Source organism: Astatotilapia calliptera, chromosome 3 (genome assembly GCF_964374335.1).
Source record: "Astatotilapia calliptera chromosome 3, fAstCal68.1, whole genome shotgun sequence".
Lineage (NCBI taxonomy): Eukaryota > Metazoa > Chordata > Actinopteri > Cichliformes > Cichlidae > Astatotilapia > Astatotilapia calliptera.
In genome coordinates, this window is record NC_137424.1 from 60,948,862 (window position 1) to 60,961,811 (window position 12,950).

Here is a 12,950-nt window from a genome sequence, read left to right on the forward strand (position 1 = left end):
TGCTAACTTCTAACTCCTATGAATTTAATAAATTCTGTTTACATGGATGCCTGGATGTTAAACTTCATATTTACACCTGGTAAAGAACCAACGCTGATCATTTTATTACAGATGAAAGAATTTAGACAGTTTTTAACTCTCAGTGATGCCGCAGAGTTCGTTTGACTTTGGGACCTGAAGGGACAGAGTTTAGGACCCAGATTAATCCGCGAGGCTCCTGACTACAGTAGCTGTAATGCTCCAACAATAGAGATTGACAGACCACGTGACTTTCACGCATTGCATGCCGGGAACTCGTGGCAAAACAATCCAAGTACCTGCATCAAATGCAAGCATTTGCAGCACCGTAAAACGTTCATTCTTCGGTTCCAATAAATTCTTGCTTTTTCTTTGCCCCCCAAAAAGGAATGTACAAAACGAAGGAGAAGAATGCCGGTCCGTACAAAGACAGACTTGATGAAAAGTCAAAGAAAAGATACGAGGAAAAAAATCAAACCAGTGAAAGGGTCAGACCCTTATGAGCACACAGAGGGACAAAAGATGTCAGCGTGCTGCCCAACATTCACCACGCTCAGATTTATAATTATACGGTTCTTGGAGTGAGTGCATACACTCGTGAAGTTTAGTAACTTCAGGTCACTGCAACAAGCCCAGGTACAGTTTACCGACGGATGGGTACAGGACCTTGAAATGCACCGTGTAGAACGAAAGACCATCGTACATATCATAAGTTTACCAGTGTCACAAATCGTCTTCATAAATAAACATTCGTTAACCGTTTATTAATAGGACCTTTGAGCTCAATGGTAATTAATTAGTAGTGGAAATAATTTCTGGTACGCATCACAGAAATGTAGCAGTGACAATAATATTGTATGCTGTAATCATACTGGGCAATTAGTGATACAAAACAACTGTTTTATCCTGTGAATAAAAGTATATGTTTTTGTCAATGTACCATCGTAATAACAGAAGCGAAACGTAATATTGTGTCAGGACAATTCACTGTTTATGCACAATAAACAAAGGAGCATAGCGCGACAATTTCTGTTCAGCGCCAGACTTGCTTGTAACCTATATCTCACCAATTATGTTAAGAAAAATGACGTATTAACTACAACAGCAGACTGACCTTTGTGTAAATGCTTGGAGCAGACTAACCTGTGAGCTGGAGTGTTCTGGGACGTTATATTTGATCTTTGAATGGCTGCAATCCATTCGCCTCTTTGTTACTTCGGAAACATGGCTCGAACAATTTCTCTTCAACAACGTAATCCGATAACAACCGATCTCTTTACCCGTCGGCTTTCCGTGGCTGTCATGCGACCGACTATTGCAGTTAATAATACAACAGCTTCTTGCCATTTTTTGTGTTTCTTTTTATCGCTGTGTGACTGATTTCAATTGAAAGCCTGCGTGCACTAGTACCTCTTGCCACGAGTTCCCAGAATTCTTTGCGGTTTTACCCCTGAATGACGTCACATTTTCAATCTCTATTCATCAAGCGGTGCGCCTTCATAGCTTACCAAAGTTGTACTAAAACATTTTTGACAGATTTCTGCGTGCTGTGTACAACATAAACTCGGTTCAAGATCAGCACAACCAGAATTCATACATAAGGCACACTGTCGATTTTTGAGAAAATTAAAGGATTGTAAGTGTGCCTTTTAGTGTGTAAAATACGTTATACAGAAGAAAAGAATATATCGTGATATATATCATTACCGCTTCAAATTATACCGTTGAATAAAAGGCTCTGGGATTTTATGTCTATGTTCTGCAATATTGTGTGGGGTGGAGTCGTAGGAAATGACATAGGCAGAAGTTGGGGGTAATGCGCTGCTACTCCAGGAGGGGAGATTTTTTTCCGTGGTAGTTCTGTTTTACCTCATCACGTAAGCTGTGTTCCTGGTTGCCATCCTTCACGGTGATGCTCCGAGTTCATGACTGGAAGTAAGTTTCCTTAAATATGTTTATTTTCTGATCCTGATGTTTTGCCGCGGCTTTAGTTACGTTCTACCGCGTTGTAGCACCGCATTTTTTTATGGAATCAGAACGATGCCACCTTGAAACGAAACGAAAAATGGATTGAAACCGAAAAAAAATATTGTAACTGAAATAAATGTACTGAAAAATCTTTTATTGAAACCGAAAAAAAAATTGATAGTGAAAAACAATTAAGTGGAACTGTAATTTTTTTTTTTTTTTTGCTTACTTTTTTTTTTTTCGGTTTCAATCCATTTTTCGGTTTGAATCCATTTTTTTTCGGTTTCAATCCATTTTTCGGTTTCAAACCATTTTTCAGTTTCAATCTGCTGGCACTGTTTTGGCGTCCGGAGGCGCGCTTGAGGGGGCGGGGATTCCGACCCGCATGTATTTGCATACATTATAGAGTCCTTGCTCGTGCTGACCAAGCTGCCATTTTTCTCTTTTTGCCTCTTTCAATAATGGCTGCATCCAGTCCAAGTGGACCCTCTAAACCACAGGTAAGTAATCATTTTCTGTCGTCTTTCTTTGCTATTTCACTCGACTGGACATAGGTGTAGTTTTTATTAGCTAAATCTGGTGAAGTTGTGGTAAAATCCCAACATTAGCCTATTCGTTGTAGCAAGCTAGCTGGCAGCTAAAATTTGCTAAATTCAGTGATGCCCCTGTCTCTTTTGTGAATAAACAAACACTATAACTTTGAAATGGATTCTGCAGTACAGGGATTTGAGGTTCAAACTGCAAAAGTATCTACAAGGGTGCCAGAGCCTTACTCCTGATGACCAGTGGTGATGATAACATATTAAGCAATGGCAGATTCCAGGCACATAACAGTAAGACAAGTGTAGGGTTGGAAGGAATGTCTTTATGGCAGTGTTGCAGGTCACCTTTTTTTTTTTATACATCTTTGCTTGCCGTACTCTTTAAAACAAAATAGTTGCCTGTCTGTCAGTGTAAATAGGGTGCTGTACCAAGGCATTTGTAACTACATTAATTTTAACTAGGAATATTCTGCTCCAATCTGGACAAAAAATTTTCACATATTTTGCATTTTTAGGTATTTTTAAATTACAAATGTATTTTAAACTAAAATTCATTAAAAGTCCTATGAAATGGATGTACTTGTTTATGTAAATGATTTAATTTGTTTATCTTCCTGTTGTGTTCATGTACGTATGCATAGATTAATATGTCATTAGTGCACAATTAGCAAATGTATCAATTTCTGTTCCAGGTACCATTAATAAGGAGGCAGTTCTATGAAACATTGCTAACAAAGCTTCATGGAGCTCTACAACGCAGACCTGTAGATATGGACTATTTGCATCATGTCATCAGTCATGAATTGAGACTTATACGGTCATTTGGTAATATTTTAGCAGTACCACAAGATATTCTTAATGCCTTATTCAATCTTTTGAGACTGATAAATTTTCAAGACGGAGAGAGACACCCACATTCTTCTCTTGTTGATGTTGTATACACAGCGAGAGGACAACGTAAACTTAGTATATCAGAAGAATGTTTGCAAAGCCTCATCAACATGAAATTTTCCATTCCAAGTATAGCTCGGCTTCTGGGTGTCAGCAAAAGGACATTATTTCGTCGGATGCAAGAGTATGGACTTTCAGTGCATGCATCATATAGCTGTGTCACAGATGATGAGCTGGACAGCCTTGTTAGATCAGTTAAAAGGAGACTGCCACACATCGGCTATCGAATGATGATGGGGGAACTGCAGGCCATGGGATACCGTGTCAAATGGGAGCAAATGTCTGCATCAATGCATAGGGTAGATGCTGCAGGAATCCTAGAAAGGATGGCATCTGTCGGCTGTGTTGCAAGAAGAGTGTACTCTGTAAAAGGTCCCCTCTCATTGGTCCATGTAGATACAAACCACAAACTCATCAGGTTTGTGTACAGTACGTGTTTGTATGTTCAGTACTCTGGATACACTGTAACTATTTTCATTTATGATTTGAGCATAAGGCATTTTACGTTAACAGTTAGATGATCCAGGTAAATTTCAATTTCTACAAAGTAAAAAAAAAAAAATCCTGTTTAGTAAGAAAAAAAAAAGTTGATAAATTCTGACTTGTGGACAAATGTTATACTTGGACGTGTGTGTGTTTCATATTTTTCTTTTTTTTTTCTTTTTTTTTAGATATGGCATAGTTATATTTGCTGGGATTGATGGCTATTCACGAAAGGTAAACAATATTCCATTGCAATCACAATTTCTTTTCTCAAAATTAATTAACTACCCTATAGAGAGAAAGTGGCATATTCTTCTTCCACTCCTTTGACAATAAATTTACGTTCATTAGTGTTGAGTTGTCTTTATTTTACTTTAAGAAAGTATATAACTGTCAGGTGTTCTTAGTTTGTTAGATATTGTGTTTGTTTCTTGAAAACAAAATCATTTATTCATAAATTATTTTCCAGATAATGTACCTTGGTGCTGGAAATAATAACAAGGCATCAACTGCATTAGGCTTCTTTGTGAGCTCTGTTGAACAGTTTGGCTTTCCTTTAAGGTAATGTACAACCTTGATACATGCTATATTATTATTCAACCTTCTGAACACTTGTTTGTATTCTATTTCGTCATGCAGAGTTAGAGGAGACCAGGGTGTCGAAAATGTTGGCATTGCTCATTGCATGTTTACTGTTCGTGGTTGTGGCAGAGCAAGCTACATTTCAGGAAAAAGTGTTCACAATCAAAGGTAAGTTATATACAGGACTTAGCATCTATATATATATATATATCTTGTAAACCCAAATCAATCATCACATTCACCAGCGTCTTATTCAATATTTATTCATTTATTTTTAAATACATGGGTCTTTTATCATTAGTAAATCAAAAACAGGTACAAGCCTGGATTTGTAAACTACTGTGTTCTTTTGATATTTTTTATGTTGTAGAGTTGAGCGCTTGTGGCGTGATGTCTGGATGGCTGTAACCAGTGTTTATTATGAGCTACTTCACAACCTTGAGGAAGACAGCCTGCTCGACCCCTCCAACAGCCTCCACCTGTTCTGTGCTCAGTACATCTTTGTGGAACGTCTGCAGAAGGACCTTGACACTTTCAAGAACGGGTGGGATAATCATGCCCTGCGAACAGAACAAAATCTTACGCCTAATCAACTTTGGACTATTAGACTTCTTCAAAATCCTGTGGCTCCACCAGAAAACACCGAGGTATGACTATAAAATGTGCTATTACAGATGTTTTATAACACTTATGTTTTTGTACCTTTAAATTCATGACATGCATATATTTAACATGTGCACCTGTCTTTGTTTTTAAAGACTTTTTAAATTGCTGCATACTATAGTTATACTGTTCATAACGAAAGCAAGTTGATTTTCAGGACATTCAAGAACATTTCTCTTTGGACCTTGACTGTTCGAGACCAGAGAGTGGTGGTGTAGTTCTTCCACCAATACAGTGTCCTTTGGGGCCTGACGAGATGGCAGGACTGAGGGCAGCCATTCATCCTCTTAGTCCCTCCTTTGACAACGGAAGAGACCTTTATGTGAGAGTGCTGAACTACATCATAGTTCATTCAGTAACACAACAGAACCCACTCAGTTAGCCTTTCTCATAGGATTTGACCACATTATTTGTATTGTAATGACAGAATAGCAAATCAATCAGTCTTAAGATGTATTTTCAGAGTAGATCTTTTTTAATTGCATCAAATACTGTTTTTACCTTTTATAACTTCATGTTTAAAGTAGCCACAGTCAGTTAAGCATCTCCTATCTGATGTTTTTGTAACTGGGTTGATTCAATTTCTTTAACATGTCATGCCAATAAATACTCTAAACAATTAAATGATATTATTTTAATGACTGAAAAAAACAATTCATCAAGGGTAAGAATATTTATTTTCAGCGAAACAGTTGCAATATCAATAAATTTACAATTTCACAGTGGAAAAATTTTCAGTAACAAAATAGTACTACATGCTTTATATACAGAAAATATATTTAAACAAAATTCACTTAAACTTCTTCAGACTTACAGAATTTAATTTGCGAACAAGTTGAATCTTAGACTCAAGTTTGTATGAATGCAGTCTTCTGAATGGGCTCCTCCGTTTTGTGAACATAGTTGTTAACATTATAAGAACAAAAAGTAAGTGAAACAACATGGAAAAATAATCTAACTGTAAATATTTTTTTCCTTTTTTACTCTGTTCCAAGAACTGAAATAGGTTTAAAGGGTTACACAAATAGTAGAAATACAGTGCAATACTGCACAACTTGTGATGGGATGCTATTTGAGTGTCAACTACACACGGCTGAAATCTCTCCCCATTGTGACAGCTGTTGTCATAACTTCTGTGAACTCGGTGTATGAGTTCATGTGTGCCACAGGAAAGATGATTGTGTTTGTGCAGGCACTTACAAGTGGGTAACATATGTAGTGTCCAGGCATCGTATCTTTGCATTGATGCTCAAATCTTACATGTATTTTAAAACTTGCCCTTTCGGAAGGAAGGCATGGTTTGTGTCTTTGTCCAGTTAACCACTGCATAATCGCTGGGACAGACATTCTCGGTGGTTGGAGTTCGGAAATCCAGTATTCTTCCTGGTCCTGTAGGACTTGTATCCCATACTCACAGCTCTTTTTGTCTTTATCCTGATCTGAAGAAGCAGATTTGACTTACTTTAAATCTTTAACAAACATGCCACAAAATTTATTAATATGCCAAACAAATTTTGTCATTTAGACATGTGGTAGATTGTATAAAACATCAAAACATATAAACAAATCTTTACAGAGATTTCAGTTCCGTGATGACAATTTTGCAGAGTACAGTACGTTTGAAAGAAATGTTACAACACTATATTTGTAACAGCTGTTGTGTTAATGTTGGTTTGATGATAATACCAGTAACTGGCCGACGGCACAAACCTGAGGTTTCAAGGTTCTCCAGGAAGTCTTGGAAGAAGTTGATGATGGCATTTTCTTTGGCATGCCTTGGACTTCCCCTCTCACTCAGCTCAGGCTCAAGGATGCTCATTATGTAATCAGCATCCGGCTAAAGAGATTTTGGGGGGGGTGTCACGTGTTGTGATTTCAAATAAACAATAGCAAATATATATATTCTTCAATAGTCATTAATCTAAGCAACCTAAATAAAGCCTGAAACAAAAAAAGTCCTCACAGGGCTATTAATGCATCACATGTATTGTTAGAATCTGTTGTAAAAACAAAACAACTGAAATAAATAAAGACATATTTACCGCTGTATCATCATTCTCATCGCTGGGAACAAACAGGTTTGAACAGAGACTTTTGTGCCTTCCAATCACCTCCAGAAGGTTGTAGATCTTCATGCCATTTCTGATTTGCTGTAGCATTGGAGTCAGACGCACTGTAGCATGCACAACAATTGATCTATTTAGAAAAGCAAACACAGTCATTAGTGAAACTGATGGGGTATGGTGGTCTAAACCAGGGTTTAAACTTAAGAAATATTACTTTCAAATGTTTCTGGTTGGTATATTGTCTATTAAAATATACTACCTTATTATACTGTCCCGTTTGTCCAACTTCACAAGTCCTGTGTAACCACAGCTCACAATGTCTTCAGTGATGTCTGTCAGGTTGTCAGCCACTTCCACCTGAAAACATACAAAAACAAAACAATAAATGATTTCAAGTTTTTGAAATTATGCAACTATACACACAGTATTGTGAAGGTTACTTTTAAAATGTATTCCACTACAGATTACAGGCCCCAAACTGTATTTTTTAACGTATTCGGTTACGTTACTAAATGAGAGTAACGTATTCTGAATACATTGGATTACTTAAAATATTATCATGCTATTTACAACTACGTAAATGTGATTTATTACTCTTATTGAAGGTACGTGACTCCGAACCATAGTAAAGGGACCTCTGGCTAATATGTCAGGTTCGTGTCGGGCTCGAAGCCAAAAACTAGCTTTACTTTGTTGTCTGGGTCAAATTTGCTTGCGAGAGACAGAGAGAGCCGTTGAAAGGCTGCTGCAATGGAACTTATTGTTTCGTAGGAAAACACAAACACGGTGTACAGTTGAGTCTTAATAGCTTACTTACAACTGGGCTCGTCAGGCACTCTTCTTGGCTGCAGTGGTTATTATTATATTTACATGCTTTCATCTCCCGTTTCTTCTTGATTACAATTCGTACTTTTCCACTCTCCTTTTTTCTCCCTCCTCGCTCACAGACACATAACGAGTATGGCAGTCCATTCTCCCTGCAGCACGGACTACACTGTCCATGAGGCCACATTCTTTAGGGCTATGACTGTAACACTGCCTATTAGCTTAGCACAACAACAACAACCAAAAGGCTCTCTCTTATCCAGGAAACACACAGTCGCAGAGAGAGCACGCGTCACCCCGTAACCATGGCAACCGTAACGCTGCCGCTGTGTAATTCATATATTTCAACAAAGTAACTGTATTCTAAATACCACCTTTTTAAACGGTAACTGTAACGGAATACAGTTACTCATATTTTGTATTTTAAATACGTAACGCATGTAACATACGTAACATGTCTTACGTTACTCCCCAACACTGTATACAATCAGCACTTTTCCACTAGTCTGTCCAAACACAACTCACCTTCTCGATTAGAGACCTATATTCCGTGTCATCCACATCATCTTTGGTCAGCTGAAGAACATCGAAGTTTCCTGTTGCAAGAAACTGATAACACCAGCTTCTCAAGAAGCATGGTGGTGGACCTCCCTGTGCAAGGCTCACTGAAAACACTTCTCCTGCAGTTCTGCAAGATACAAATAAATATTTAACATGCTTCATATGCTACATAATCCTGGGAAATGTATAAAAACAGACAAACCTGTAGAAACTACTCTCTAAATCACTGATAGAGTAGACAGGACTCTTTCCCTTCTTGCCACTGCCTTCAAACAGTCGAGTCTCAATACCATGCATCATTTCTACATAGAGATACAGAAAGACGAAATAATATAAAGGGTTAACCTTATACTTTATCTTAATTTGATTTGGCCATATTCAATATCTGAACTGTAAGTACAATGTACATAGCTTTACCAGTCAAAAATTCTTTGCTTAATGCACCAGTATCAATTCCTGCTTCTCCGATAAAAGTCACGTGGAGTTTGTTGACAGGGGAAGCCTTCTTCTGTCGTTGCCACTGAATGAAGCCTCTTTGAACAAGATCATTGCGAGTGATGCAAATCCTAAAGTTTTTGCTGGTATCCACCTGACTTGAAAGCCACTGTAGCACATCTGCTTCACTGAGAAAAAAAAAAACTTTAAAATGATTTTTGTTTCTTAAAATGAAAGCAAATGTATTATAAACAAAACCAGATAATCTGAAAGGGCAAATAATATAAATCATACCTGACTAAATCAGTCAAAGGATCTGTTCTGTTGCTTGGCACACTGCACTCAGAGTCAGTACTGACATAAACGTCTGTCATGTGAGTGGAAGTGTCCTCAGGTCTAAAAATTATGAACAATAGCAAAAATATATGTGATGTAACTTCTGATGTCTTTAACTGATTTTACTGCCATTTAAATTGGGTCCTGGGCTTAATAGGTACGGTGATTACATTGTGTGTTTCAAATATACTGTAAGCATTAAAATGTGGAACAAGCAAGTATTTACTGTAACTACATACTGAGCTCAAAACTGTAATGGCTTAAAAATTTTAAAAAGGAATCCGATGTAAACATAGGAAAATGTGTTTAATATGTATAAATTTGAACGAACCTTTCACCACACAGGCTTGCATGCTGGGCAATCTCATTCACTGGAAAGCAGCAAACACAGATTGGGCATTCTTTCATGTCCTAGAGAAAAAAAATAAATACTGTTAAAACGTAAAAGATACAATGATTTGTAAATATGTGGATTGTACAGTATCACATGCTTCATGTCAAGAGTATCTCTCTACAAAAACTTGGTGAATTCATGACAGACAGAAGCTGGACATCAGTCTATGAAGTACAATTGTAATTACTACAATGTATTGTACATTAACAAAAACAGAATAGTCACACACACAAAAAAAGCCTTCTATAATTACGTGCACAAATATCCCAAATATTTATAGACTGTTAATAAGGCAATATTCCACAATATAACATAAATTCACCTCATCTTCCTCTTCTGTTGACTGAGACTTCACACAATTGTTGACATGGAGTGCTAGGATATGCAGAGGCATACTTTCCTTGCACACCTGGCAAGAAGCCTTTGGCATGGTTTGAAATTCAGCTGCATCTGATGGAAGAGGAGTAAGATCAAGGTTCTGCTGCAGTGGAACAACATACAAGAGGGTCTTTCCTGCACTGGAAACGTTGCGGATCAGTCTTCCTGTGTAGCCATTTACATCAGGAGGAATTGCTACAAGTTTCCTCCTACCTTGACCACCTAAAGACACAGATTTATAGAAAAAACATTGTACCATTTTCAAATTTCACTAGCATCTAAAGAAAAAAATTGCAAAGAGGAAAATTATGCACCTGATGACTTGTGCAACAACCATCCTTGCACTCCATCCATTTTGGGATATTCTTCAGTGATCAGTTTATTAATCGAAAACAGTACATAAGGGGACACAATTGGTAAAACTACATAATTCAGAAATATTTTTATCAGTGCTAATATATGACCCAAACCAACTATCATTTGCATGTCTATCATTATGATTTGATATAGAACATTTTTTTTTTTATGTAAATGCATTTATCTTATATAAGTTTAGCTACATTACCATTGTATGGCTCATATCATCAGTCAAGATGAGGGATCTCTTTCCCAGCCCTGCTTGGCTCAGCTGCAGCTCCTCAGTAGCAGAAGGAGTGTTGGTGCAGCCTTTATTCACTAGATATATATATACAATGAATGGCTTGCTGGATTTAGGCCTCAGCGTGCTACTTTGGAGTGGGGAAAAGCGATTTTTCCCCCTTTTTTTGGTAAAAAATCCTGGAAATGACCTATATGTGAGAAGTAGAAATAATTTTCAGGATGCAGGGATTTTTTTTTTTAATTATCCAAATGATTAAAAGTATAATGGTTCAATACAATTTGTAACCTTGCCATCTCCGCCTGCACTGTATCTTTTGGGGTCTCGGCTTGTCCAACTGAGTGCTCGTGAGAGTGATCAGCATTTGGTATATATGTGGTATTAGGTTGCTGAAGACTTTGAGCTAACCTGTTGGTTATATCTTGTGCCGCCGTTATAACACGGGCCTCTAACTCCTGAAAGAGACAGGGGCATCACTGAATTTAGCAAATTTTAGCTGCCAGCTAGCTTGCTACAACGAATAGGCTAATGTTGGGATTTTACCACAACTTCACCAGATTTAGCTAATAAAAACTACACCTATGTCCAGTCGAGTGAAATAGCAAAGAAAGACGACGGAAAATGATTACTTACCTGTGGTTTAGAGGGTCCACTTGGACTGGATGCAGCCATTATTGAAAGAGGCAAAAAGAGAAAAATGGCAGCTTGGTCAGCACGAGCAAGGACTCTATAATGTATGCAAATACATGCGGGTCGGAATCCCCGCCCCCTCAAGCGCGCCTCCGGACGCCAAAACAGTGCCAGCAGATTGAAACTGAAAAATGGTTTGAAACCGAAAACTGGATTGAAACCGAAAAAAAATGGATTGAAACCGAAAAATGGATTGAAACCGAAAAAAAAGTAAGCAAAAAAAAAAAAAAAATTACAGTTCCACTTAATTGTTTTTCACTATCAATTTTTTTTTTTCGGTTTCAATAAAGATTTTTCAGTACATTTATTTCAGTTACAATATTTTTTTTCGGTTTCAATCCATTTTTCGGTTTCGTTTCAAGGTGGCATCGTTCTGATTCCATATTTTTTTCATCTCGTGACTAGAGGAGGCATGTGCCGCTGGCCGCCGCCATTATGTAGTAATTTTATTCGGCCACACGATGGCACCAAAGTCCCTTTGTTCACAGTTAGAGTGGATGTTTCAGCTATGTATGACATTCTCACTGTGTTTAATTGTGTCCTTTCTGTGTTTGGAGCAAGAGATGTAAGATTGGCATAGTTCGAATCATATATGTCATGTTATCTGTATATTCAGATGGATGTGTTGGTTTATTTCATTTAATACTTATGTTTATCTTAGTGGAGCTGTTGCTGTATATATTAGGGCTGCACGATTTTGCATAAAATGACAATCACGATTTTTTGGCTTAGAATTGAGATCACGATTCTCTCACGATTTTCTTTTCCAGTATAAATATTTATTGCACTTATTAACTGCACATCAACTTCGTAACAGTTGAGACTGAACATAAAAACAATAAATAAACATAAAAACAACAAATGTTTCACGTTTTGTTGTTGCCGCAAAATGTTGTACTGCTTGAAATTCCGTCTCCACCGTTGCTCGACGCTGCCTGTATAGAGCAGGTAGTGCAACAATAGAAAAATAGTTGCGGGACAGCACTGTGTAGCGTTTGTCTAGGGTGTTGATCATTTTCCTAAATCCCTCGTTTTGCACAGTGTTGATGGGAGCCATATCTTTGGTCAGGTGATAAGTGATAGCCTCCATAATTTCTTTGTGCTCGCGGGAGTTCGACGTGTATAGGGAAGCGCTGTATAAGGTTCCCGTTATTGATGTTTGGGTGGTTGACCGGGACGGATTTTCTCCTGTCACTTTCTCGTCATCCCTGACGTGCTCTCCGTTGTTTTTTCCCTGCTAATTTTAGCATCACACGGCACAGCTTCTGTATCACGTGGTATAAGGCTCCGCCCTTGTCATTTGTTGAGCAGGAAGAGTGAGCGCTTGTTTTCATGCAGATTACGTCCCGGATCAAAATGCGGTACAATCGTCGTCGTCGTTTTTTTGTTTTTTTTTAATCGTTGTCATTTGGAAATGAGATCGCACATAAGTATGAATCGAGATCGCGATTTTCTAACGA

The 12,950-nt window shown here is 37.7% G+C and overlaps 1 protein-coding gene and 1 long non-coding RNA gene across 2 annotated transcripts; one reads left to right on the forward strand and one right to left on the reverse strand.

The window, feature by feature from the left end:
• Positions 1-3,915: 3,915 nt before the first annotated feature.
• On the forward strand, positions 3,916-5,820 carry LOC145421920 (uncharacterized). The gene is made up of 3 exons (XR_013903299.1): positions 3,916-4,712; positions 4,915-5,191; positions 5,365-5,820. It is a non-coding gene; the product is annotated as an uncharacterized LOC145421920 (long non-coding RNA).
• A 367-nt stretch (positions 5,821-6,187) lies between these two features.
• LOC145426294 (uncharacterized) lies at positions 6,188-11,472 on the reverse strand. The gene is made up of 11 exons (XM_080299940.1): positions 11,434-11,472; positions 11,209-11,255; positions 10,416-10,424; positions 9,389-9,490; positions 9,077-9,282; positions 8,862-8,961; positions 8,624-8,786; positions 7,533-7,630; positions 7,250-7,403; positions 6,918-7,044; positions 6,188-6,204 (listed from the first exon to the last, which is right to left on the reverse strand). Exons 1-11 carry the CDS (start codon positions 11,470-11,472, stop codon positions 6,188-6,190), a joined length of 1,062 nt encoding a protein of 353 aa, XP_080156066.1.
• Positions 11,473-12,950: the final 1,478 nt, after the last annotated feature.

What these genes read in the sequence shown, in the direction of transcription:
- LOC145426294 (XM_080299940.1), bottom strand. Translation starts at nt 11,472, where the DNA reads ATGGCTGCATCCAGTCCAAGTGGACCCTCTAAACCACAG. An exon ending in AAGCAAAGAATTTTTGACTG is followed by an intron (nt 8,962 to 9,076) that starts GTAAAGCTATGT and finishes ATCTCTATGTAG; the next exon opens with AAATGATGCATGGTATTGAG. An exon ending in AAACGGGACAGTATAATAAG is followed by an intron (nt 7,404 to 7,532) that starts GTAGTATATTTT and finishes TTTTCTAAATAG; the next exon opens with ATCAATTGTTGTGCATGCTA.